At 41.2% G+C, this 25,411-nt stretch overlaps 4 protein-coding genes across 4 annotated transcripts; 1 reads left to right on the forward strand and 3 right to left on the reverse strand.

Annotated features, from left to right (window-relative positions):
* Positions 1 to 425: 425 nt before the first annotated feature.
* LOC108094791 (trypsin alpha-3) lies at positions 426 to 1,277 on the forward strand. Its single transcript, XM_017195563.1, has one exon. It carries the CDS (start codon positions 426 to 428, stop codon positions 1,275 to 1,277), a length of 852 nt encoding a protein of 283 aa, XP_017051052.1.
* A 6,984-nt stretch (positions 1,278 to 8,261) lies between these two features.
* Positions 8,262 to 8,824, reverse strand: LOC108094803. The gene has a single exon (XM_017195574.1). The coding sequence runs from the start codon at positions 8,694 to 8,696 to the stop codon at positions 8,409 to 8,411; it is 288 nt and encodes a 95-aa protein (XP_017051063.1). The 5' UTR covers positions 8,697 to 8,824; the 3' UTR covers positions 8,262 to 8,408.
* Positions 8,825 to 9,824: 1,000 nt separating this feature from the next.
* Positions 9,825 to 12,046, reverse strand: LOC108094967. Its single transcript, XM_017195830.2, has 4 exons — positions 11,871 to 12,046; positions 11,716 to 11,802; positions 11,322 to 11,663; positions 9,825 to 11,200 (listed from the first exon to the last, which is right to left on the reverse strand). Exons 1-4 carry the CDS (start codon positions 11,956 to 11,958, stop codon positions 10,011 to 10,013), a joined length of 1,707 nt encoding a protein of 568 aa, XP_017051319.1. The 5' UTR covers positions 11,959 to 12,046; the 3' UTR covers positions 9,825 to 10,010.
* Positions 12,047 to 13,895: 1,849 nt separating this feature from the next.
* Positions 13,896 to 14,755, reverse strand: LOC108094797. Its single transcript, XM_017195569.2, is given in 3 exon segments — positions 13,896 to 14,038; positions 14,040 to 14,143; positions 14,296 to 14,755. Coding segments are annotated over 3 exon segments (519 nt in total). The 5' UTR covers positions 14,639 to 14,755; the 3' UTR covers positions 13,896 to 13,966.
* Positions 14,756 to 25,411: the final 10,656 nt, after the last annotated feature.

Consider the following 25,411-nt stretch of genomic DNA (forward strand, 5'->3'; position numbering starts at 1 on the left):
TTACAAATACGTTTCTATTTTTCTTCCTTTGCAATTATATTAAAAATTATTAAATTAAGTTTAAAGAGAGTTTTTTTAATTCTGTTAACAAAAATACAAGATTTGTGATGTTGTGAAGTTGAAATATCCTTTACGTTGTTTCTTACATATAATTAAGTCATAAATATCACAGAAATTAAAAGCCGTATTTGCCAGTCACATTCCGTTGTATCCACAAGTGCCAAGGTTATTGGGTCAAAGTCAGATAACTGAATTGTGACACCTTCGTGAGTAAGCAAATATTTTTGAGATAAGGGGAAATTCACCCCAATTGGCGAACGGCAAACAGATTTAATTACAAAGTCTGTTGACAAGCCGATAAGTGGCGACCTATTGCCGATGATATAAAGCCAAGACGCGGAAGTACTTTTCAGTCAGACGGTGCAATGTTCTCAGTTGGACTTTTGTGGAGCCTAGTGGTTCTGGTGGTATTTACCACTGCCACGCCCACTCCCGCCGAGGAGGGACGCATTGTGGGCGGCGAGGTGACCACCATTAGAGAATTTCCCTATCAAGTATCCGTCCAGTTGCACGGAGAGCACATCTGCGGTGGCGCCGTCATCGGTGACCACTTTGTGCTAACGGCGGCCCATTGCTTCGAGGTCCTTTTCCCCACCGAGGATTACAGTGTGCGAGTGGGTTCCGGTGAGCATGCGACTGGGGGTCACCTGCTCAGCCTCCGGCAGGTGATCACCCACGGTGGCTATAATCCCCAGAGCCATGACAACGACCTGGCGCTGCTCATCCTGAATGCCAGGCTCAATTTCACCGAGCACCTGCAGCCAGTGCCACGGGCCACCTTAGTGGAGCCACCTACCATGGACACCCGTCTGGTGGTCAGCGGTTGGGGACTGCAGGCGGAGGAGAGCGGAACGGGGAGTGCAGAAATCGGGGGAGGAGTCTCGCCCACTCTCCGTTTCGTGGACGTGGATCTGGTGGAATCGGATCAGTGCCGGAGAGCCTATCGCCAGGTGTTGCCCATTACCCAGCGGATGATCTGTGCCGCTCGTCCGGGTCGCGATAGCTGTCAAGGCGACTCCGGTGGACCACTGGTGGGCATTCCAGCGCAGGGAGGTCCTGCCCGGCTCTACGGCATCGTATCCTGGGGATTGGGATGCGCGAATCCCAAATATCCGGGTGTCTACACGAATGTGGCTGCCTTCCGCAACTGGATCGATGCTCAAGTGGGAGCCTGGGGTTGGAATGGACTCTTGGCAGCATGGAGTGGAGTCCAATAATTCAGAGACTAATGACTGTGAAAATCGGTTTTAATTAAAAACATGTGTGGTGGTAACATGATACTTTTGTTATTAAGTTACTTAAAAACATGTACAGGTTGTTGTAAATACAATTTAGCAAACCTACAAATTAAATTAAATATTAAATAAAGACATGTAATTGAATAATATTTCGACCAACCAAACGCTAGTTTATTAAATTTGTTTTGTATTATATTTTGTTCGGATTTTAAATACCTTTTGTATTAAATTATTATGAAAAACAAAATGTTTTGAAGTAAACAAATGCTTTTTTCAAACAAATGCAACAAGAAAAAAATTGGCTTCAATAAATGTAAATTTTTAAATATCGGCTTTTCTGTGGAGAAAATCTCCAGTAAACGCATTGAATATGTTTCATTTAAATTGTGTGGCCAGCAAGCCAGATGTTTATTTTGGCCTAAGTGCATAAGTTACCTGATGCCGACCGCAGCTCCCTTGGCTTGCTTTTCTTGCAGTGATTTCATTTGAATAAATCAATTGCCACATGCGCATTTGTTGCCACACCGACCGCAACCACACAGCAGACCAACAGACCAGCAGACCTGGCCAAAACAGTCGGTCGGGCAGTCCGTCGGTCGCAGAGTCATTTTGTCATTTTGTCAGTTTGCTGCTGCGGTTTTCACACTTTTTTTGGCAGGCCCACACACTTGCCCATGCTGTGCATCTATCTTTGGTGTTATTTCAATATCTGTTTTTCTTAGATGTTGGCCCACAGCCCGGAAAAGTCAACGAACCGCCAGCGAGCCAGCAAACCAGAAAACCAGCGAGTCCATAAGCCTTTTCGCGTGGCCCACGAAATTGGATTGCCTGTCGATGCTGATTTAGGCCTAATCTCGATATTTGGCTAATCGGCACACAGTCGGCCAATAAATTGCCGCGGCTTAAAAATCTAGGCACATTGGATAGGATCTTCTCAACTCGCGGGCCATAAATAAGCATGACTGTCAGAAAGGAAAAGGCGACGAAAGTTGGGCAGCCAGCTAAGTGAAAGTCCTGTCCCGATTTTCCGCATATTTATTTATTTTGTTTTCCACAACAAATATTTATCTCATTGTCCTTGTCCAAAGAAAGTTTGTTTCAGGCACCTTAGCGCGGAAATTTTTGCAATCTTTGAGCTGTCACAAGCTGAAATTTGACATTTATTCCTTGATACTGCTGCGTGTTTTAAAATCCTTTCTTGCTTTTGATATCTACAATTTGGATGAAAGTCTTTCTTATCCTGATTGTGTGGACGTAAAGTAATGAATCTAGCCATCTTGAGAATGAAAATTGTTCAATAAATGTTTCTAGATAGAAAAGAATCATGGGTTTTGGTCAACCAAAGCTGACTAGGACGTATTTATCTTTATTTAAAGCCTATATGTTCTTGTAATTTACACTGTTGCACCCTACATTCTATTCTATTTCTGACATCCCAAGGAAAACCATAATCAAATGCAGTTTGGATGCGTGTACCTCAGTACCACCTGAAAGTACTTTTTAAGCAGCCACCTGGGCTAACCGAATCCCCCACCTTTCCGCCGTTCATTGCTCACTAAACACGTCTCGATGTGTTTTTCGAGTTCTGTAACTCATTTGCAACTAAACTGGGTTCATTAAAGTTAATTTGAACGTGCAACATTGGCATGCCACGCAGAGTAACAACAAGGTGGAGGTGGCGGTGAGGGATGGGGGGAAAATCGGAAAATGGCGAGTGGCCGGGGTAGTTGGCATCTGGGGTCCCTGCCCTTTCTCCCCTGGCACGTGGCTTAGCGTCTATAAGTTTGACATTTGCGCAACGCAAAATGACAACTGCAAAACCCAAGACCTGGCAGAGTTGCAAAATGAAAAAGTTGCCAACACTCTGCTGACATTTGCATTTGTCTTTGTGGCAAGCGAAGGGAATGTGGCATTGGCCCCGGGTAAGTAGCAAAAGAAAAACCTTTCAAATTAGGACCAACTCCGGGAGTTCTTGTCGCACGTCTGGCCAGGTAAAAGAAATATGCAAATAATTAGCTGCGCTGCAAAAATTGTATTCCGGAAAGTTTTGTGACAAGCCAGCAGTTTCTGTCACTAATCAATTTTATGTGCTCGTGATCCCCAACAGTCCCCTCGCAGGGGGGCGGGGCTTTATCCTTTAAAGGAGCCAAAACAAAGACGTAAAGCGAACATTAGGGACATTTTATTACATTACATTTTTTATCTCCTTGGCTGGCAGCTACTCTAGACAGCTTTTGCGCACTTTTCCGCGTTTGTTATTCCGCGTATTATGTTACCCATGCCTCGCCACATTCCATCTCCCTTGTGCTTTTTTCCCATGCATGCCACTTACATTTTACTTTACGCGCTTTTCCGCACAGCACAAATGGGATGAGGAATGCCGGCTATCCCGGGAAAAATTCCACTGGCGGTGGTGAGCGGATTGCCTGATATGCTCCGCTGCTCTGGGGGTATCACAAAGAAAATGCATGCAGATGGAAAAATTTCCATGCGTTAGGTAAGTGAAAGGCTGACAGACAGGGAGAGCCGAAGAAAGACAGAGAGGGCGAGTGCTGAAAAGCACTAAAAAGTATTATCTAAATGATAATTTGTTGCTTTGTTTGTTGAGTAATGTAATTTCATATTCCTCCCCCACGACCACTGCATAATGCATGTTAAACATTTTTCCACTGCCTGTTTTTTTGCGAAATCCCTTAAATCCAAGATACCAGACTTTGAAAAGCTAAACAAAAGTTAAAAGACACACGCAAGGTTATTCCAAAGGTTTTCAGTTAAAATTTTAAATCTTTAAGAACATTTTTTAATTATTGTTCGATTGATTTGATTGTGAAACCTTTTTCTTGTGTAATCCTTACCTAATACTTAAAACCCTTTAAGTTACATATTTTGTAAATAGTCAAACAAATCAAAACAAGTTAAATATTTGCCTTTAATACTTTTATAAAATGGCTTATGTTTGACTTAGATACAGATTTACACAAATTTAAACAAAGTACTTATGTAATTGTATTTGTTTCTGCTTGTGTAACTGTTTCACAGTTGCTAGTTTATTTTAATACCAAAAGTCTGATATTCATTTAATTTATTTGATTCAGCTTTTAAGGGATTAGAAAGTCCGCAGAGGTATTATTGCCTCACTGCATTATTTTCTGTCACTATTTCAGTTTGCCCAGTCAACCTGGCAAGCGAAGTAAACAAACAATTTTAAATGAACATAAGTTGTGTAAACTAACTAACAGCAAAACTATTTCGTATTACGCTTTAAAAGACAATCCAATTGAATGGGATTGCAACGTTTTTGGAGCCGCTTCACCTGCAGCGCTCAGCTCATTCGGAATCAATTGGAATTGCAACGCAACTTGCAATGCAATTAAATGCCAAAACAAAGTTCGCAAAATTCAATTTGAGAAACTAAAATCGCTGCCCGTCTCATCTTGCCCTGTAGCTCACCAATCGCCATCCCCAGATCCTTATTCGTCCTGTTGGCCAGTCTAGTAGCTGCGGACAAGTCAAAGGCCGAAAGGCAAAAGGCACAAAAAGCCAAAAGCAAAGCTCCGAAATTCAATTCTGTTGCGCTCGATTGCGTTGCATTTCAATATAAATATTTATTTTATTTATATACCAAAGGGGGAGGGGGAAAGGGGGAGGTTACTTCGATGGGAGTGGCACACACAAATGGACAGAGCGACAAGTTGCAGCTGACAGTAAAAGATGTTGTGGAGCCCATTTGTTTTAGTCAATGGCAAGCACAAAGTCACTTCGGGTCCACTCAGCCAGTGGAGTTCCAGTTGAGTTCTCGGTATGCCAGCAGCCCAATCTGGAAAACCCCTTTCCCCCTTTTCCCCGTCAGTCGAATTCAATTTTCGAACTGATTTTCCCTGCCATGTGTGTCAGTGAGTATGTGTGCATTTCCAACTGCAATCGCCATAACTTTAGCTTAGCCATGGGTAACCATCTCGAAGTCCTTGTCACAACAAGCGCTCTGCAGTGGAGAAATGGGTGGGGAAAAATGGGGAACGGGTGGCTCAACCTGATGCAGCTTGGCATTCGGAAAATGCAATTGCAGCCAAACATGCTGGCCAATTTGTACAGCCTAGCGTTAATTTAAAATCGTTTTACATACCAACTAGTTGGCCAAATTGTTCGACTAACTCGAAATGTAGTTATCTATTAGCCTTCGAGTGTGGATTTGGTATTGGACGAGGGTAAAATAATGTTGACATCTTCTCAGATTTCTGTTTACTTTTAAAACTCCTGGAAGAGTGAATTTTAAAGCACGAGCTTTTCAGGGTATGATTCCTTTTTAACATCTTTAAGTATGAGTTTATATCATTACTTTAATTGACAAAAATTATCTTTATTAATTCAATATTATTATTATTTTTTTTAGTACGTTGCCTATATTTCCAAACAAGAACTAATGCAACAACGAGGACCTTATACATCTCATACCAACTCCGATAGCCTTCACCTTGCTGCCCCCTGACCCCGCATTCCCATATGCATTTATATTTGCACATTTATTTGCAAGGATATGAGAATTTCATGCACTCAGCCGCATTAAGTTCGTAATGCCGTGTGTAATTATTCTTTGTTTAAATATTTCACAAAGATGCACTTAAAATGTCAGCGCAAAAAGTGACGCGCTTTCACGCACACAGTAACACATTAATTCGCACACTCACTCACACAAACACACATGTGCAAATGGCAACCTTTGGCTCAAATGTGTTTTCGCCTTTTCTTTTCGCTCACTCTTTCATTATGATTTCCCTCTCTCTTACCATTTTGCACATTTGCATTTTTATGAACATTTTGCTGCTTACCCCGGAACCTCCGCCCCCTTCCCCCCTACCTATATTTCTATCCCACTCTAACTGCCGTAATGCATGTCCTTTATATGCGCATACACTAAATATACATTATGTACATGGGGCAGAGTGGGATGGCGAGTGAAATGTAAGAGTGAGTCGGCATTAAAGTGTATTAAATTACTTAAGCCGGTGAGCAACAACGAAGACATATGCTCAACTTTTAAAGCATAATTCCTCAAGCATAAATCTTTGTGGCTTTTCGCGAACAAACAAAAATTAGTTGCACTCGGCGACAGGCGAGGAGAAATCAGAAAAAGTGCACAAAAAGGAATAGCAGGCGAGAGCAACGGTAAATTATGCCCTGCAATATGTCAGCATGTTGCCATGAAGAGCCCACGCAAGAGAGAAAGGGACAGAAACAAGGAGTGGGAGCAGGACAGATGGTCGCTGCACCCATTTCGTTTGTCACACTGCAGGGGTCGCAGCATTTTCTCAGGAAAAGGCAGGGGGGGGAGGTGGGGGCTCAGACCCACTCCCATGCTTAATCAGAAATTATTTGAAAATGTAAAGTCGACATGTCGACGCACGCACAGCGAGTGCAACCACAGGAGCGCCACAGCCCAACACAAACGAAAAAAAAGGACCCAAAGACCCGCCCCCGCTGGCAACTGCAATTTGCAAACGCCACGACCTCATGACCCACTTCGTGCGGAGCGGGAAAGAAATCTGCAACAAGGAGCCAAACAAAAGCCAACCGAAAAACAAAAAACCGCCGACAAAGAATGGAGAAACGGGCACCAAAGACGCGCAAACCAACTTTCATAGACTAATGCAGACTTTGCACCATGCTGAGCGCGACTGGGAAGAAAGCGCTGGTGGAAGAAATGGCAAATGGGGGCTGGGAAGAAAGCCAGAAGACTGAATCCCTGGCAGAGTCGTGGCTCATTTGTTTGGCCGACTCACACACAAAAGTAAGTCGTAGAACAAGAGAAGACAACCAGAGGATGGTATAGGAAAGCGAAGAAAATGATACCCTACAGTATGCTTTTGAAAACAAAAATTAAGCGCATTGTTAATCAGCTTAAAAAAATCAATGCAAATCATATCATATTAACAAAAACCGGAAAAAAAATTTGGGTACAAAATTAAGCAGACTTAGTTACTTATTTCAATCCACTTTTTGCCACTCCGTGCAGGTAGTAAAAAAGTATAGTCTGCTTTTTAGGGCAATGTTTTCTTTTGGAGTGTGAAATTAAATAATAATAACGCTTTTCGTTAATAAATATCAATATCATTGTAGCAACAATTGCAAATCTTTCTTAAATTTATTTTTAGTTGTGATAAATACTTTACATTTACAGCGTATCTTTTTCACTTATTAGTTATTCGTTGTTGGACGCATTACAAAAGAGTAGACCGTGCAGCCTTCATTTATATGGCATTCGCTGTGATCCATTTTCACCGCAACTTCATCTTGAACTAGTTGGCAAAGTCTGAGATTCTGAGCCCGCACTGCCACTCCCACTTCTGCCCCCTTAATAATAAGTCATGTTAACTGAAAGCCCGGCGCTGTCTTTTTTGTTACTGTGCGAAATCCTCTCATTCTTATTTTTCCAGCGCGTGGCATCAACAAAAAACTTTTCGCGCACAATCAGTTGCGTTTCAACATGGCACTGCATCATTGTTGCAACTCCTGCTGTTGCTGCCACTATTGTTGCCTTTGCTTATAATTTACTTTTACTTGTGCGCTTTGGCTTTGTGCGGCTCCGTGTGTCGTGTAAAATATTTGCACAACAAGGCACGGAGACGAAGAAACGGGGCAACACGACAATGGCACAGGCATTAACCATAATAATTTTTTCTGGCAGGGGGAACTCGGATTCCGGACATGCCCATATAGCCAAGGTTCCTGCTGCCATTGTTAATCAGCTGCTGGTAAACAAAAGTTGCATTCAATTTCTTCAGAAAGGGCAGTGAATAAATGGAGGGTGAACTTATTTACTTGGTTATTTTAGATTGAAATACAAGTCCTTAAAAGCTAATTTATTTTTGGTTAAATTTAAGAGATCATACGAGGATTTCAAAAGTACTGGAAGAATTTTTAATCTTTTTCTCCTTAGGTGTATTTTTATTTATTTGTACGAATTTCTTTCCCAGTTTTAAAACATATTTTTTATTGATTTTGGAATAGCATACAATACACTTCGCATGCTGGCGTGTGACAACTGGAAAACACATCTGAGGACCTAAACTGACATTACTGGATTTTGGTTTCCTTGAGTTCCGACCACGAGTCCTACGAGGGAACCGTGCGTCTCAGTAGCCAAGAACGTTTTCGCGAGAGCTTAAAGGCTGTCGGGTCATTGGTGTCCTTAAGACTGGAAGACGGTTGCTTGTAGATGTGTCCTTGGGACATCCCCTCGCTAGGAATCGACAGTGGGAGTGGCTTCTGATGCTGAAACTTGGCACTCCACGTGCCATCTTCGCTGAACACCGATGGGCAACCGGCGACCAATTTTCCGGGTTCGGACGCTTTGATTGGGGACTTGCGCATTATCGAGGAAACGAATCTTTTAAGACCCATTCTTCAGTTAATTTTGATCGTTAGTGTCGGCTAATTTTGCTTTAATTTGTTTGTTTTAAAAGCGTTTAATACGTAAAAATTGCTCTGGGGCTGATATCCAAAGTATTAAAATGAATTCATGAATTGAGATGTTTTTCATCGCTTACTCCCCGATGACATTTCTCGGAATTATTTCGAAGAATTTAGAACTGCTGAGTTGGGACTTTCATTCGTGGAACTCAATTAGGCCGGGTGCACTCGCTCAATTCGATAATCGATTAGATTGCTCAATTTTATGGCGGAATCGAGAGAAGGAAAATTGCTTAGCAGCCAGAATTGTTAACCAAGTCATAAATACAAGTGTGTGTGTGTGTGTGTGTGAGTGTGTGTGGGGTCTGGAAACTTTTGCTCCCCGCCACCCCCAAAAAGCCCATTCCAAAATGCAATGCGAGCGCTTTGCAAGTTTTGGCCCACGACCCATTTTCTGTGGCACATCCACATCCAGCCAGTCAGGCCACGAAGCTAAAATAATTGATAACAGATTATGTTTTACAATCTAAGCAAGGAGATATATAACACGAGCATTTTAATGGCCACATGTAGCGGGGCACACGTAGAGAACACCCGGATCCGGCTCCTTCTTCTCCGGCTTTCCAGTTACCCGCAAAACGTTTGCAAAACTTAATTATTTCGTTTTGACCTTTTTGTCTTCGTGTATGTGTGTGTGTGTGCGAGTGTGTGTGAGTTTGGTTGCGGGTTCGAAGGGGAAGTGCGCAGAGATGGACAGTTAAAAAAGTTATTTATTTTATGGTCGAAAGTTACTTTGGCCCGTTTTATGGAAGCAAAAACCGGAAGGGCGAGGAAACTCTAGTCCAGCAGTAGCTTGCCAGAGCTGAAAAAACTGTGGCTAAAAGATAGCTAGGTCTTTTTACAAAGTAACCGTTTTAAGGAATTTTAAGATTTATTATTTTATGAATAAATGATAATACACCGCTGGTAAACTACAAATAAATAAAAAATTTAAGTTGAAATATGGAAGTCTTGTTCCTTAATAAAATCTCCAAATTAGGAATTCACGCAATATATTAACGAAAAAAGCGCACTGAATCGACATCACTACTCCCTTTTGCAATTAAAAACCAAACCAGATTTTCCAAGTGAATAATTTTTCTCATCTTTATTTAAGGCATTTGGGCCGCTTTCCTTGGCCCATCGCTGAGCTCCTTTCTTGGCTGCGCGTGGCCATGTGAGTTCACTCAAGCGTGGACCATAAATCAAAAACGAAAAAGATTTTTAAACTGGCACGCAAACGTGGAGCAGAGTGCCCGAGTTATTTTAACCATGGACCGATACACGGGAAGCGCTCTTCATATCCGCCGGATCCACCAATGTGACCGTTCCCCGGGCCATCGAAGGGCGAGCCGATCGCTCCTGGGACTGCGATTGCGACAAGTTGGTCACACTGGCGTCCAGTGGCAATTCCTCCTTGTTTTCCATCGCTCGCAAAACGGAATCCCTGAAGAACACGGTTTCGTCGATCTTGCGGCGGTAAAGTCCAGTTGGATGCTCCGGATCGAAAACTATATCCGGGCGAATATCACTATCGGTGACCAAAACTCGTGCTCCGGGAATCGGCAGGAATTTGAAGAGACGCTTTCTCAACTTTGGCATGTAAGTGACCCTTTGATGATCGGGAACTTGGTTCAACCTACTGGGAATAACTTCGGGTAATTCAATAGGATAATCCATTAGTCGCCTTTCTGGTGGTAATTTCTGCTTTATTGCCTCCAATTGACGAGAGGTCAACTGCAAAGGACGCTCGCCATCCTTCCAGCGCTCCTGTCCACTATTAAAGGCAATCTTCTTATTGTTTTTCAACTGTTTCCTCATGATTCTCTTTGCGGCACAGTTGTAGACTATTTTGGGCACATAAGGAGGCACTGGGAATCCCCTGATCGAAATGGGGTTCCTTTGCGGCTGACTCAGCATATTGATGTACTTGGCATCGGCGAACATGCTGATTGGCTTTCCCTGTTTCTTGGAAGCAATTGGTTTCTTCTGCGGCTTCGGCCTGTCCCGCTTTCCCATTTGGAATATGTGCCGGTGACCCTGACCTTCGACATGCCGCCAATCTGGCTCACAAAATCGCTTTCGGTTGATACTCTCAAATGGCTGTCGTCGAAATTTCAAACGCTTCTGGTCATCAATCAGCAACTGCAAACCCGGCACACTGGTCTTTCCCGCCGGACAAGGGCAAACGTTTGGATAGCTGGTGCAATATCGTCCTGGAGCTGGTTCCATACTAATGTGCCGGCGGATCAGGAGACTTGGTTTTGTGGGCACACAGGATTGCCGCAGAAACAGATGAGGATTTGGACGGGGTGTCTTCGTCACCGGAGTGGCATTGGCTTGCAGCTCATAGATATCCGTATGAGTGTCACAAGGTCCAGCATCCTTGGGATCCCGCCAACATCCCGATAGATTGGAGATCATTAGGTGTGTTGTGGGGCGGCGATCGCGGGCATCTAAAAATATGTTTTCAACATCAATTATCAATAAATAAACATATTAAATAAATTTTAAAGCACAATTTATTGGGCAAGCACTTGTATATCATTATAACTTATTTGGCTTCCAATCACTTACTCGATAAAAATATGCCCTTCTGCAAGTTCTCGCGCTTGAAGAGCCGCTCGATTTCCGCCGGAAGTTCGTAAAAGTGGTAGGGAGGTGGCTTGATGGACACCCGGCTGTGATTTATATGCGGCTTGGCGAAGACGGAGCCCTTGGTGCCCTTCAGTCGGAGGAAAGGCTCCGGAGGGACTCCATAGTGATTCGGAGGCAGCTGCCAGCCCCTCCATTTTGTCATCGAACGATTGATGTGAAGAGGTCGCCGTTCTGGATACGGATTCTTAGGTGTCTTATCAAAGCCCGTAATGTGACGATAGTGATCGTAAGTGGCCGTGCTAAATGCCTCTCGACGGTTCTCTAGAAAGAAATGTTACCAATCTACATATTTCAGAATTCAATAAAGTCTTACCCTTCTGGCAATCCTCATTGTAATGCTGTCCAGCCAACTTGAATTGCTTTTGCAAACGCGGCAAAGTTTCTTTTTTTATGCGGTTGCCTTAAAAAAAAAAGTCGTAATAAATAAATATTTAAAATCCTAGGCTTAACGTCTAAAGTCAAACTTACGAGACACCATAAAAAGCGGCAGACTCATCCGAGTGGCCACGAAATTCTGACGGTCCTCATTGTAAATCTTAACTGGTTTCTTTTCCATGTTTGTGGTGTGACTTTAATTTCTTAATATATAAATTTATTTGGCAGCAGTTGTTTGTGTTTGGCAGATTAAGTTAACAACGAAAAGTTTGCTTTTAAGTTGAGAAAGCCATGTTTACTATGATTTCTAGGAAAATAAATATCAAAATAAATGGCAATATTACTTATTGGCTTTGTTTATCTAAATATTAATTTACTTTGGCCAACAACAAAATTTTCACTGACGAAAGAAGTTGATTTTACGGAATTTAAAAGCCAACCTCCATCCCATTTCATTTTAAAAGGTATTATTTTAACGGAGAAATTATGTCCATCAATTTATCGGATTTACTTCGAATATACTTTACCAACGTGTTTATTACCAGTTCGATGTTCAATTTATTGTTTGTTTATCAATTTGTAAGACCAACCAAAGCCATCAATTCTGTGCAATTTAAGGGGTTATATACCTTTTTCAGAATCAAAAAATCGAAAAAAATTTTATGATTTTTTTTTGATGTACATACTTTCAACAATTTTTCTGCAAAATTTTTTAGAGATCGGGGCACTAGAACCTAAGATACAGCCGTTCATAGCGCACGGTGTGCATGACTACCTAATGTCCACCTAAAACTTTAACCGCGATTATCTCGGAATCGCATTTTTGAAAAAAGGTCGTTGCGGTGAGCACGATATCTCGGTAACCACTACATCGATCGATTTGAAATTTTGGGGGATTGTTTGTAGATACAATAGCTAGTTCGTGAACGAAGGAATTTTATTTTCGATAAATTTTTCTATTTTTTTGGGGCGAAAAACTAAATTATTAGACCTCGAAAAATCGGTTTTTTTGAAAAAATAATCACTGTAACTGTAAAAAATTTTTTTCGTAAAATCCTTCGTTCACGAACTAGGTAACACTATATACTAACGTAGTTTTTTTTTTTTTTTTTTTTCGTTGAGCCGTTTTCTTGTTTTCTTGCTCACCGCAAGCCTCTAATGAAAAAAGGACTTCTGCGGCAAGGACTATAACTTCCACAATTCTCAAAATTTTCACTCAAAATTTCAGACGAATTAAGTTAAGGACACGTACTTTGATAAAATATATATTGAATTTAAATAAAACAATGGCAACATGCTAAAAAAAAATAAATAAAAACCCTGTATTTCTCTGGTCAAAAAGGTATATAACCCCTTAAATTGCAGACCATTCGACAACCGAATAATTTGGTTACTTTACCCAGATCACTCGCACACGCTCACTCCCATGAATATTTGTAAATATATCGGTCCGCCCATCCACACACACACACACACACATTTATTGGCCACATAATTAGCGTAACCAAGCGAACTGATTAACTTGCATTCAACGATTTTCAATTGAATTTTGCAGTTCGTTGATTTGTGCCAAAAAAAAGAATGCGACTGAATACAAAAAAATCGCAACAAAAAGTTATATGGAGTGAAAGCGGAGACTGCCGTGTAATTTCAATCAGCCGCGAAGGGCGGCGGAAAAACGAGGGCGACTAAAAGTGGGCGTGGCAGCAGTCGGAGAAGCCTGAAGCGAAGCACTGGCTTTTTGATGCACCAAAGAATGGGAAAATATGCAACCGGGTAAATGATAAATGTGAAATGTGCCATTAATTAATTTGATTAAATGCAGGCAATCAGCCAAGCGAGGGCAGCCCAAGGGGTTCCAGTCAAGTTGGGAGGAAACCGAGGAAAGGGGGGGAGGCAGTAATCCACTATTAAACTTAAGGCAAAAGAGGGACAGCCAAAAATTCAAAATTAAAGTCATTAATTCAAAATAAGAAACGGAGGCTTTAAATAAGCGGAATTCTTGGCACACCCAAAAAATAAATGTGTTTACGAATTAGATTGTTTACAAAATGTACAAAAATTAAATGCTGTCTTTATTCTCATTATAATTCCTTGCCCACAAAATGCAACCACCAATCACAACTATTGTACGAATATATTTTAAATATTTAAAAGTTTGCCGAATTACAAGATACACTTCGATTGAATTATTTAGCTTTTTCGGCGTCTTCGTAGGTTCTGATGACTTTCGGCTTGAGATCGTCCTTGCCGCCTTTGCCTCCCTTGCCTTTTTTCCTTCTTGGCGGCCTTCTTGGCCTTTTTCGCATCTCTTTTAGCCTTCCTAGCAGCCGCTCTATCACGTTTGGCCTTTTTGCGCAGCTCAACTGTCAAAACATTAAGAAGAATATTTAGCTTCGAATAACAAGCCACATTTTAATCAAATGGGTTAAGAGCAAGGATGCAAGAGCGATGAGTGAACATTGTATTACGGAATACTACCAATTTTCCGCCAAAATTAGGAAGAAAACTTTCTTACCTTTGACCATTTGGGCGGTGGCCAAATTGACGGGCATCGGTGCGCATTTGAAACCAGCTGGCGGCGCTTGTGTCAAGCGGATGAATCGGTTGCCAGTTGCATAGAGCATTCCCAAACAGGCCTGTGGTCGAATGCGACTTTTGGGCCACTTGGTGAAGTAGAGGTCCTTGAGCTTGATCTGCGTCTTTTTCACTCCCTCTAAGTCGCGCCAGTAATAGATCTCCCGTTGAATCGTCTTGTCCTGAAGCTTCCAGCTGTGATTTGGTGGATACTTCTGGTAGCTGTTCATGCAACTGGGCTTGTCCACGCAAAACCACACGTCCGCATTTGGATAGAACTTCATCCTGACCGTTGAATCTAAGTTAAAATTTATTAACAGAAATTTTGATAAATATTGACTATTTTTTTGGGAATTTTTTTCTAATGCCAAGTCAAAACGAAAGCTCTAAAACGATAACATATTTAACTGAAAGATGTAAAGTCAAGGATGCTTTGATTAATTTTCAAGGATAGAATTATTTCTTAGGAACAAGCTTGGTTTAATTGGTTTTTCGAGAATATCCGATTATACCACTAACAACAACAAAGTACAAACTCATTTGCAAGCCGTGCTAAGTTATTTTTAGCTCTGCTTTTATCCGCTTAAAATGTATTTTATTCCGCCTGCGAGAATCAAACTTAAGTAAAGCAACTAACGGCCGACTAGTTACGGCACTAGTTACTTTCAGCCGTAAAAACTAAGCAGGCACTTGCTGCTTAAAAGTTAAGCTCGTTAGGAGAAGGAGGAAAAGTCTCCTGACTTGTCACACTAAAGCGACAAAGGTGATGTCGAAAAACTGTCAATTAGGTTTAATTATTTTATGCTGCAAGGGAGTGAAAAGGACACACATAAAAAGAGCGAGAGAGGTAGAGGGCAGCTAATGTGCAAAAGGCGTCTTATGCAAACCAAAAAGGGGGGTTTCCGGGGGCTTGGGGGCTTGGGGGATGGGGGTTCGCCGAGGCTAAGCAAAGTCAATTATCCAAGCAGCTTTGATGCAAGTAATTGGCATAATGAAATTTCCTCTCGAGCCAACACGACAAGGACAACCGCAAAGAATGGAAGCCGCAGCAGGAGCAGTGGCAGTAACCATAACCGTATTAGCATATCGGCCAGATCCGGGGGTTAACTGACAAGCCGTGGCTTTTTTAGTTCTTGCCCTGCGTATTGAGTAAATATTTAAGCAGTTCGCCAGCTGTCGCACAATATTAATAGCATGCATTCAGGCGCAACTTGAACTCAACTCGACTCGACTTTATTTCCCCATCCCTTTCTCTTCTTTTGGCCAAGAAAAAAAGAACTTGGAACAGTGGCAGCCCGTGGCCCCAAAGTGCAAATATGTTGCGGCCAAAGCCGCAAAAACGTTTAAATATTTTATAAGCCAAAGGCACTTGCCGGCCGGAGTTGCAACTGAGCCAGAGCTTCGGAAAGCGGAAAGCGGCGAAGGAGCAGCTAACTGCTGCAGTTACCAAATCGTCAACAACTAAGGCAGACAGGACAGATGCACACACACAAGCACATAGATATGTATCCTGTCTAATGGGAATCGGTTCGAGTGTGTTGCAGAAAAGTAGAGGGTATAATGGCTGGAAAAGGAAGATTACGGAAGATCTAGTCGGTTTTTAAAGCCATAAGATTTTGAATAGATCCAAACAGTGTATAATTTACTTCTACTTTTACTTAGTCTTACTTGTAAATTTTACATATGTATGCACATTATCCAAATTGAATTTTTAATATCTACATGTATAATAGCTCTGTGTGTCTAATATATTTTATATATTTTTGGTAACTAGGATTTTTAGAAAATATTACATACATCAATTTACTTTGAAGTACAGGTTATTTTATTTTAAACGGTGAGAGCTAGAATATTTTAAATGCTTTCAAACACAAAAAGCATTTAAAAATGAGTACCCACATATTCCAGGATATTTGTGATCCGACTCTTCTTCTTTGTGTAATCTCCCTAAATATCCCGACTCCTTTTTAGTTGATTCTGTTGCTATGTTGCCCAGCTCGTTTGGCATTCCCCTAATGCCATGAATTTTCGTTGGCTGCATTTCAGGCAGCCACTGTCCCCCCGTCAACCCCTTCGCACCACTAAGCCACGGGGATACTGCACATTGTCTTTGGTGGTTGCGGTGGTGACGGCGGCACTGGTGGTGCTGGTGGAGCTCCTAAAGCTGGTGAAGCTGGTGAAGCTGGTGGGGTTGGGCTGCATTGTTGCATTGTTTCGGTTGCATATGAACGACAGCTTTCCACACTTTTTATCGCTCCGCTCTGCTACTTATTATAGCATTTTTCTCCGCTTTCTTGGCTTTTGTGCGCAAATTTCCATGGGGAAAGCTGAGCCTCGGAGTTTTCGAGCTCTTCAGCTGTTGAGCTGATTTCGCAGGGACATAATACACTTGTAAAACATTCAGTGACTTTAAGCCCATACTCTCCACTCCAGTCCCTTTTGAAATTATCGTATTTCAATTGAATTTCTCACATGCGATTTGCATAATTGAATTTGGTCTTGCATTGCCGCCATCAGATGCTGGATAATTTATGGGGACTCCGGTTTTTGGGCCGCTCATTTCTGGATAATTATGCCGCTGAAGACGCGTCTGCTTTATTTTTATCGATGCGCATTAAAAGGCTTTTAAAATTTATTGATATTACCGACTCTATTAAATTATGCCACCACCTCGGCGACTGAATACATCGGGCTCTTTGCATTGATGTTGCTTTTGTTGTTGGTGTTGTTGTTGCCGTTTATGTTGCCTTGTTGCCTGGCTTTACAGCCTGGCTGAGTGACGCCTGGCGATGGCAGCAAATTTTCCATGTCGCCAGTGGCAGCAGCACCGAAAAGCAGCAACATCAGTTACAGCAAACAGCAAACAGCAAACAGCAGCAGCAACATCAAGGGCTACGTCCGTTGACTGGCAGCAAAATTGGCAATTCCAAAGCATCAGCGACGGCACAGCCGACGTTCACTTTTGCCATTGCCCATGGGAGGCGGTTCGGTTGGCGGGCTGGACGGATTGGGGGCGTGGCACACGCAAACTCAATTTGTGTGAAAAATACTTTTAGTTACTGTGCATATTTTAAATGTTACACAGCGCCAGCCACAAAAGCAGCAACAACATCACCAACGCACTGCCATCAGCGTGATGTGAATTTTATTTTATACATACATACTCTATATATAAAAATAAAATTATTAAAAATTATATTTTGCAGAGAGAGAAGAAGAAGGATGGCAAGCATGAGCGGTAAGCGGAATATGGGATGAATTAATGCAGAAAGACTGGCAGCCGTTGAAATCAGTTTATTATGCACACCCACACTCACACACAAGCACGAGCTCAACCTCGGCATACGTGTCGTATGATTGATAAATTTGCACTTTGAAAGCACTCAAAATGTATAACAAGGAAGGCGAACAAAAGAAAAGCATTGCGCCCACGAACAAAGTGAACCAAAGTGGCTAAAACCTCAATTATTTTGTTGCAATATTAAAGATTTTTATTGAAACATTTTTTTTTATTTAAATATGGATTACATTTTTTTGTGTAAGCTTTAAAACCCTAAATAATTAGAATTCCAGTCGTTACCATAATTGGTAAATTATTAATAAAAAACTTGATGACTTTTTTCAATATATAAATGCCACATAATTTAAATTCATTCCGCAACATTAGCACAGGTTTTTTATTAGTATTAAAATATAAATAGGAAGTAAGTTGCTAAAAAATGAATTAGCTTTACAGATATATGAATAATTTTTGAGGGAAGCAATTGTTCACAAAGTAATTAGGATTCATCACGCATCCTGGGATTGAAATAGTCACAAAGGAGCGCCAAAGAGACTCACATTTTGGCCAACATCACACTTCATTAGCACAGGTTATCGCGCTGTCTGCCGGCCAAAATGTGTGTGCACGCTCCTCTGTGTCGGCTTCCATTGGGAAATTTCGCATGCACATGGCGCAGACATTTGAAAAACGGCCAAAGCAATGGGAGATGCCCAGGCCGGGAAATCGGGGGAAAACCCCCGAAAACTGTAAAACTCCCTGGCACGAAAAAACTGCAAAGTTCGAAAACAGACGCAGACACGCCAGGCAAAGGATTTTCGACTGGGGAGGGGGAGGGGCGGTCTGAGGTCCTGGGGGCGGGGCCGAATGCCTCTGAAGTGGCAGACACGTAACCCCTTTAGCTGGTGTCAAAGGCAACATACAAATTCGAAGCTCCAACAACAGCTAGAACCAGCAAAAAAAGTGGAAAGAATTAGGGAGTTGGGGGCACACTGGGCGCCATAAATTATGCAGCGCGCGGTAGATGCTGCAATCTGATGCCGCCGTTCTGGCCCCCATTCCGCCGCCCATCTGCATTCAATTTGAACCACTCCGCATCATGCCCAAGCTGGAGAACCCCTTTCTCCCTGGGCTCGATTGCCCTGGCGGAAGTAGCAATCGTTGGGGCCAAGCTTATCCACGGAATGTGGCATCCACCAGGCTGGGCTGCGCTGGCTGCTCAATCATCAATCCGCGCGCTAGATGGCAAAAACTGCAACAAGAGTTGCTCCCAAAACTGGTGCAGCCAATCGGAAAAAGGTCATGGAAATTCGGACTGAACACAATCGAATTTGCGACCTGATTTAGGCCAGAAAGCGGAGATTTCACCGGACGGTGTCCTAATGAGTGAGTGCGCCACAGAAATGTTGGAAGTACAGAAGGGAACAAGGGTCCTCACTTAAAGCTGTTAATTAGGTGAACAAATGATTTAAAGTGCTTGTATAATCGATCTATTGTAAATATTGTTCTAACTTAATGAATAGAAAATATACATACATCAAGAGTTGCTCTTTTAATATTATTCCTTAATTCCTTCATTTTTGTTTTTTAACATTATGCTAAACACTCTAGGTAAAGTTTGCTGTTTTGGTTCAGGAATAAGCAATCTGCCTCCTTGGACCTTCAATTAGCTCGCAAAGCACCCACTCAAGTTGTCTTGACAGAATTATGATTAAACTAATATCAATTATTGGAGGCGCCTAGGAACCACTCTAGGGATCCGCCAGTGGAGTCGAGATCGAGTGGTTAAATCCGCGCAGCTTCTGCGTGTGTCATCAATGCCAAAGTGCCAAGGGCACAAGGGTGTAGTTTAAGGGGTGGAATACCCCAATTAATATTAAAAACTGTCCAGAAAGTCAGATGTCTGCATTTAATATAAATTCCCTTATTTAAATCATGATAACTTACTGAGCAATAGAATTAAAGGAAAACAAAACGGCACCCATCAAAAAATTATTATTTATTTTTATCTTACATATTTGAAAATAGTTTAAAAAAATTAAAAACTGTAAACTTCTCAAAAGCGAAACTTTTAACGCTTTTTTATATAACAATTTAAAACTTATGCGAAAGTATTCAAACTATAATCCCTCAAAAAGTTTTTACGGACTACGCTGATGGCTGGCCATCAGCACATTCTTTTCGCCTCGATTTTCTTTTTGCCTTGGCTTTAACCAACGTCTTCATTAGCTGGAATATTTGTCTCCTTTTCCCCCCTCTCGCTCTCTTTTCCAGCCTTTCTCTCGATTCCCTTGAGAGAGAGGAGTAAAGGAAACTAATAATTAACACTTTTTACTGCCAAGAGTCGATAATTGAATTACAGAGTGCAGTCAATGGCAGTTTTAACCCTGCAATTTCATTTCGCCTCCTTCTTCATCAGCGGGTCCTTCTGACCCTTCTTTAAGTTTTCAGCAGCTGCCAGAAAAATATTCGCAAATGCAATCGCTTTTACATCCAAAAAACAACAAATACAAATCCAAAGGCAAAGGCAAAAATTCAAATGCAGCAGGACTAACCCAAATGAATCAAGAAAGTGCTGGAGCGAAAGGGGATGTAGCAAGGACGAGGGGCAAAGGGGGAAGAGGGGGCTCCAGCATTTGGGATTCTTGCATAAAAACGTTTAATTAAAATTCAAGAGGTTTTGTTTTCAGTAGCTGCAAGTTTTTGTTTTACTTTTCCCCTTCCATTTCCCAGCTTCCCCCTCTCCCCCTTCAACCCCCTCAGTCCATCAGTGTGTGTTTGAACGTCTTGAGTAATAGGTTCCCTTATCCGAAAGAGGGTTTATGGGTGGAAGGATATCGGGCTAAGGAACGAGGGTCAGCTATGCAAATTGACGTCTGTTTTGGATCGGCGTTAATTACTTTGAAGTAAAGTGCAAGCGACTAGCAAGTGGAATCGAGAAGCGACAAGCTGGAAAAAGTAGACTGAAGATATGATGGCAATGTGAAAAAAGAGGTAAGTACAAAAATGAGAAATTCTCTAATGAGGTCAAATTATGCCAAAGAATTGTATTTCGTCAAATAGTAAAGGTTTGTTGAGTTAAAAGCTGTATACAACAATATTTTTCTGGAAATAGTGTGATAACATAAATGGTCTTATTGTTATTTTAAAGAATATCTACTAAATTATTACCCATAGGAACATGTTTCCAAAACTTAATCAATAGTACTTTGATCAATAGTAAAGAGTAGTAAGTATTACATCAATAACTTTCTTTGCTCAAATAAGTTTCAATGATAAATGCAACATTTCGCCTGTCCTTGATAATTTCCCATAAATCCCGAGTAAAAGTGACGAATCCCCAGCGAATCTTTAGCTCTTTTGCACCCTGTTTTCCTAGCTTTTTACTTCTCACTCGGCACTTTTGTGTGTCGATTGGCAGAGCAAACAGGGAAGTAAATTTGAAAATCCAATTTGCATTTCCATCAATAATAACGGCCGCACAAAGGAATATTAGACGAGGACGATTCCCGCCTGCTCCATCTTCTCAATTTCGATGCGTTTTGGGACAAACGCAAAAAGCCGAGAGACGAAAGGGGGAAGAGCGGGGTGCCAAGGGAGGAGCCGTCAAAAAATTTACCAATCATTAAAAATACTTCCACTTCCGTTTCCTGTGCGCACCATTTTCTAATGCGCAGCCTTGGCTTCCGTTTGTCACACGGAGAAAAATCATCTAAAGAATATCACTTTCACAAAGGAAACTTTTTTGTAATAATTTACCATTATTATTCTCATAATAATTATTTTTGAAAAGAACTTAACATCTTAAGAGTTGAAATTCACTTATAATTTGTCATTGCAAGTTATGGGTACGTAAAATGGTTTAGTGGCTTGCAGCAGACTGGAGTTTTTTGGTAAAAAAAATACGAAATTGACTAATATCAGTTTCTATATTAATTCTCTGTGGAGTGACGCCCCTTCCCCAATCACCAACCTCCAATGTGGAGCCCTCGAAAGCTTTGTTTGAACAGCTAATGCTGGCCACGTTCCGTTGTCGTGGACCGGCTCTGGCCTGCCACAGTTAGTCATCTCGCGCTGCTTTATGTAATTTATATCCTTGCTGCATTATCCTTTATTTACTTTACTTTTTAGCATTATATTTCCCGCACTTCTCTCGCTCTCTCTTCCCTTTTGGTTCGGACCGCTTCACTCGTGGGTTTGCCAGGCAAATTTATGTATAAAAATGAGCGAAATTGCAGAACACATTTTTTCCATTACTGAAAATAAATGTCTGAAGGATGTGCCAAGGCCCAGTCGTCGCAGCAGGACTCTTGCCGCTGCTCCAGCTTCATCTGCTGTCTTAGATAGAAAAAAATCGCTTCTTACTGATGAGCTTCAATGAATTCAATCAGAATTCATTTGAATACAGCCCGTGCATACCAAAAAGGCGAGATTAAGTGGCCAAGCCGAGTCGAGCTGTCCAACTCGATGGCGAAGTCCAAGTCGAAGTCGGTCGAGTCGCGTTGAGTTGAGTGAAAGTGTGGAGGAGTCAACTCCTTTTGACTAATATGCCTGTGGCCTGGGCGGAGCAAAAGTGGGCCAGCTTATCCCCCTCAGCGCTCCTCGAATCCTCCCCTCGAATCCACGGACATGACGATGACGAATAAGTAATCAGCGCTAAGTTGGTAATTGAAAGCGCAACGGAGGCTTCCTTAAAGATATTTCTTTTCCTTTACCTCGGTCAAGTTGGAGACGCACTCAAGCTGCCACAAAGGAAAGGAGCTGAAACAAGACTTTTCTCTGGGAGATAATGTCGGGACCCTTTGAGGAAACACACCTGCAGACAGTCACTAAAAGGAAAGAAAAAGAATTAACACACATATGCAGCGAGGTGGGCGGTTTTCTGAGGGCCCAAGGCCACGAAGCACAGATGTTTTTCATACAAGGAAAACAATAAGCTGATAAAACAGAGCAATCCAGGCCACTTTGTTGCCGAAAAGCCATTAAATACTCTACAAGCTGAAAAAGACAATTCACAAGGTAATTAAAAAGAAAATTATATAACTTTTAATGCAATTATACATACATTATTTCTAGAGTTAATAAACTACCGTATTGCCTTTGTCCATTTATTTTCATTACAAATTATAAATTGATAATGTAAGTAACTTTAAAAAATTTCGAACCCTTAAGATATATAAAAAAAAAGGTCGCTTAAAGTTATGACCATTTTCTCACCGCAAGAATTCAGATAGCTTTAAGCTGAACACATAGTTCGTCCTAATATTTGCTTAAATAGATTTCATTTAACGAAAGCAGGTGTATTTGCCAATTAAATAAATTGCTAAAGCCGCCTGATAAGCCAAGCTACCTTGAATGGCGGGGCTGCAAAAGAGCGTATGTTATTCCCAAGAAGCGAAACAGACGGAATCCGGCAGACATTGCGTAGCATGAAGTCGCAAAAATTATGTACAAAGATTAAGAAAGTAAACCGTTATCTGCCAACGCTCCCGGCTAAAAAAAGTGGGAGGGGGCGGCCAAAAAGGCCAAGAGATAGAGAGAGAGAGAGGAAGAGAGAGGTGGGGAAAGCGGAGAATTGGATGGAGGGGGGACAATCCGTGTTGACAGTTTCCGCTGCAGGCGATGCCAAGGGGGGAAAAAGCGGGGGAAAGCATAATGAAATTATGTATTTTCAGAAAATTTCGTGTGTGGCAGATGAGCTCTGCTTTATGTATGTATGAGATTTCCCTCTGTTTTATGTGCGTACGAGGAAATGAATCTTAAAATTTCCTACAATAATAAAGTAAACGAAACAAACAAATGTGGCATGTAAAAACGCAGAGAGCATAAATGGAATAAAAAAGATTAAAATAAAGCAGCTCATAAAAAGAGGCACATGAAGTAAGAATTTCAACATGACAAACAATTTTTAAAACGAAATGTCATATAAAATATGGCACTTTAAAATTCGTTGATATTTTTTGTCGACATTATCAACAGAAACGCTTACCAGCAAAAACCATTTTATGTGTTTTAGCCAAACATCTTGGCACAAGATTTTAAAGTTATCGTCCATTAGTTTTTGAAAAACTAAAAAATGATTATAAAATATTAAAAAGAAAAAAATCACTAAAGTTCATAGCTGTGATAAAACTAGTTTGGGTTTCAAAATAGGGCAACCTCCAATCATAATAATTAAAAACCAATACTTCTTAAAAAGCGTTTAATCAACATTGTAGGCACTTACCTTCAATCTTCCCCTTTCAACTTGTAAGTTATGTAAACACAAAATCAGACAATCAGCAAAATTCTAAAGTTCTGGGCGAAAGCCTAATCAGATTTGCGAGGAAAGCTGATTTCCCAACTCTCAAAAGATGCGGCGAAAAATCGAGAAGAACCGCCATGGAAACTGGCATGGTATAAGCTCCATTTTCAGCAACTGGCGAGCAAAACGAACGTGGTGCTTGAGTTTCGACCTCAGGTATCTGCATGTTTTGTGGGCGAGCGGAATCAGTTTCCTGATATCCGATTGCAATGGGCGTGGGGGAGTTGTTTCCGTCTTGCCTCGATTGATTCCGATTCTAATTGTTTTGGTCTAGTGGTAATCGCCTTTTGTCTGTGCAAATTACCTGAGCCGTGGCGAAACTTCAACCCCCAAATGGGCAAATAATTATTCGTGCGAGCCCGAATCCCAAAAACTCCCTCGGGGCCAAAACAAAAGTGGATTGGAGGAGAGAAAAATTAAGCAAATATCACGTCGTTCACATTTGAACTTCAGACGAAATCAAAGGCAAGCTGAGTTGTTGGATACAATGGAAACTTGGCCACAAGTTGAGTAAACGTTGTGTTGCCGAATTTTCCCTGCTTCGGTGTTCGAATAATTGTGTGTAGTTAAGTGGGACTCCGTTTGATTCAGCTTCGGTTTTAATTACAGAAAGGGCTCAACAGCTGAGCAATAAAGTTTGGATAGCCCAGATGAAGTTCAACAAATTGGCAGTAGATGCGGGTGTTAATGATGGACTACCTTTATGGATGACAAAGAATTCAGACTTCTTTGGAAGCACAGGTGAGTGATAATTATTTTGAATTTTGTTATCTTATATATATAAATCTCCTGTCACGATGTTTGTCCGCGATGGACTCCTAAACTACTTAACCGATGTTAAATTAAATTGGCATACCATAAGCAGTCCGGTCCAACTTGAGAGATAGGATAGCTTAGATCTTTAATTAAAGTCGCAATTTTATTTTATTGCTAATTATTTGTTTATAATGGATTATGTTCGCCTGGTACCTAAAAGTGGATTTTCCAATTTGTCCCTTCGAATTCGTTCCGCCAATACCAACATATTCAACCAAACCTCATTTTGAAGTACCAGGCGAACAGAATGCAATAGTAAGTGGTTACATTTTTTTAATATTTTCAAATTGCCCGCAAAAGTATGCTATAAAAAATAAGCAAGAGCAACACCACGTTTTGTCTACGAAATATTGGCAAATTTGCTGCTATGCTAAACCGACAATAGCCTGATTACCACGCGTTATTGAGGTTAAGGTATAAATTAAATTTATTTTGTAGTAAACGAAATAGCGTGAAATTCTAATATTTCTACTTTTTTAATTTTTGGTGTTAGCATAGCCAACCACGTACGTAGACCGAAGTGTAAATCAAATTCAAATTATAGTGACGAATTATTGTCATACAGTGAAATCATTCCTGCTTTTTAGTTATGATTCAACCAAGCTAAATTACGATCAGAAGAATATATTCACTTACGAGATGCTGTTGCTGGAAATA

The sequence above is a fragment of the Drosophila ficusphila genome, unplaced genomic scaffold, assembly GCF_018152265.1.
Source record: "Drosophila ficusphila isolate 14025-0441.05 unplaced genomic scaffold, ASM1815226v1 contig_414, whole genome shotgun sequence".
Classification (NCBI taxonomy): domain Eukaryota; kingdom Metazoa; phylum Arthropoda; class Insecta; order Diptera; family Drosophilidae; genus Drosophila; species Drosophila ficusphila.

Coding starts and splice junctions, on each gene's coding strand:
- LOC108094803 (XM_017195574.1), bottom strand. CDS start 8,696: ATGGGTCTTAAAAGATTCGTTTCCTCGATAATGCGCAAGTCCCCAATC.
- LOC108094791 (XM_017195563.1), top strand. CDS start 426: ATGTTCTCAGTTGGACTTTTGTGGAGCCTAGTGGTTCTGGTGGTATTT.
- LOC108094967 (XM_017195830.2), bottom strand. CDS start 11,958: ATGGAAAAGAAACCAGTTAAGATTTACAATGAGGACCGTCAGAATTTC. Junction 11,803..11,870: donor GCCGCTTTTTATGGTGTCTC/GTAAGTTTGACT, acceptor TTTTTTTTTAAG/GCAACCGCATAAAAAAAGAA. Junction 11,201..11,321: donor GAAGGGCATATTTTTATCGA/GTAAGTGATTGG, acceptor ACATATTTTTAG/ATGCCCGCGATCGCCGCCCC.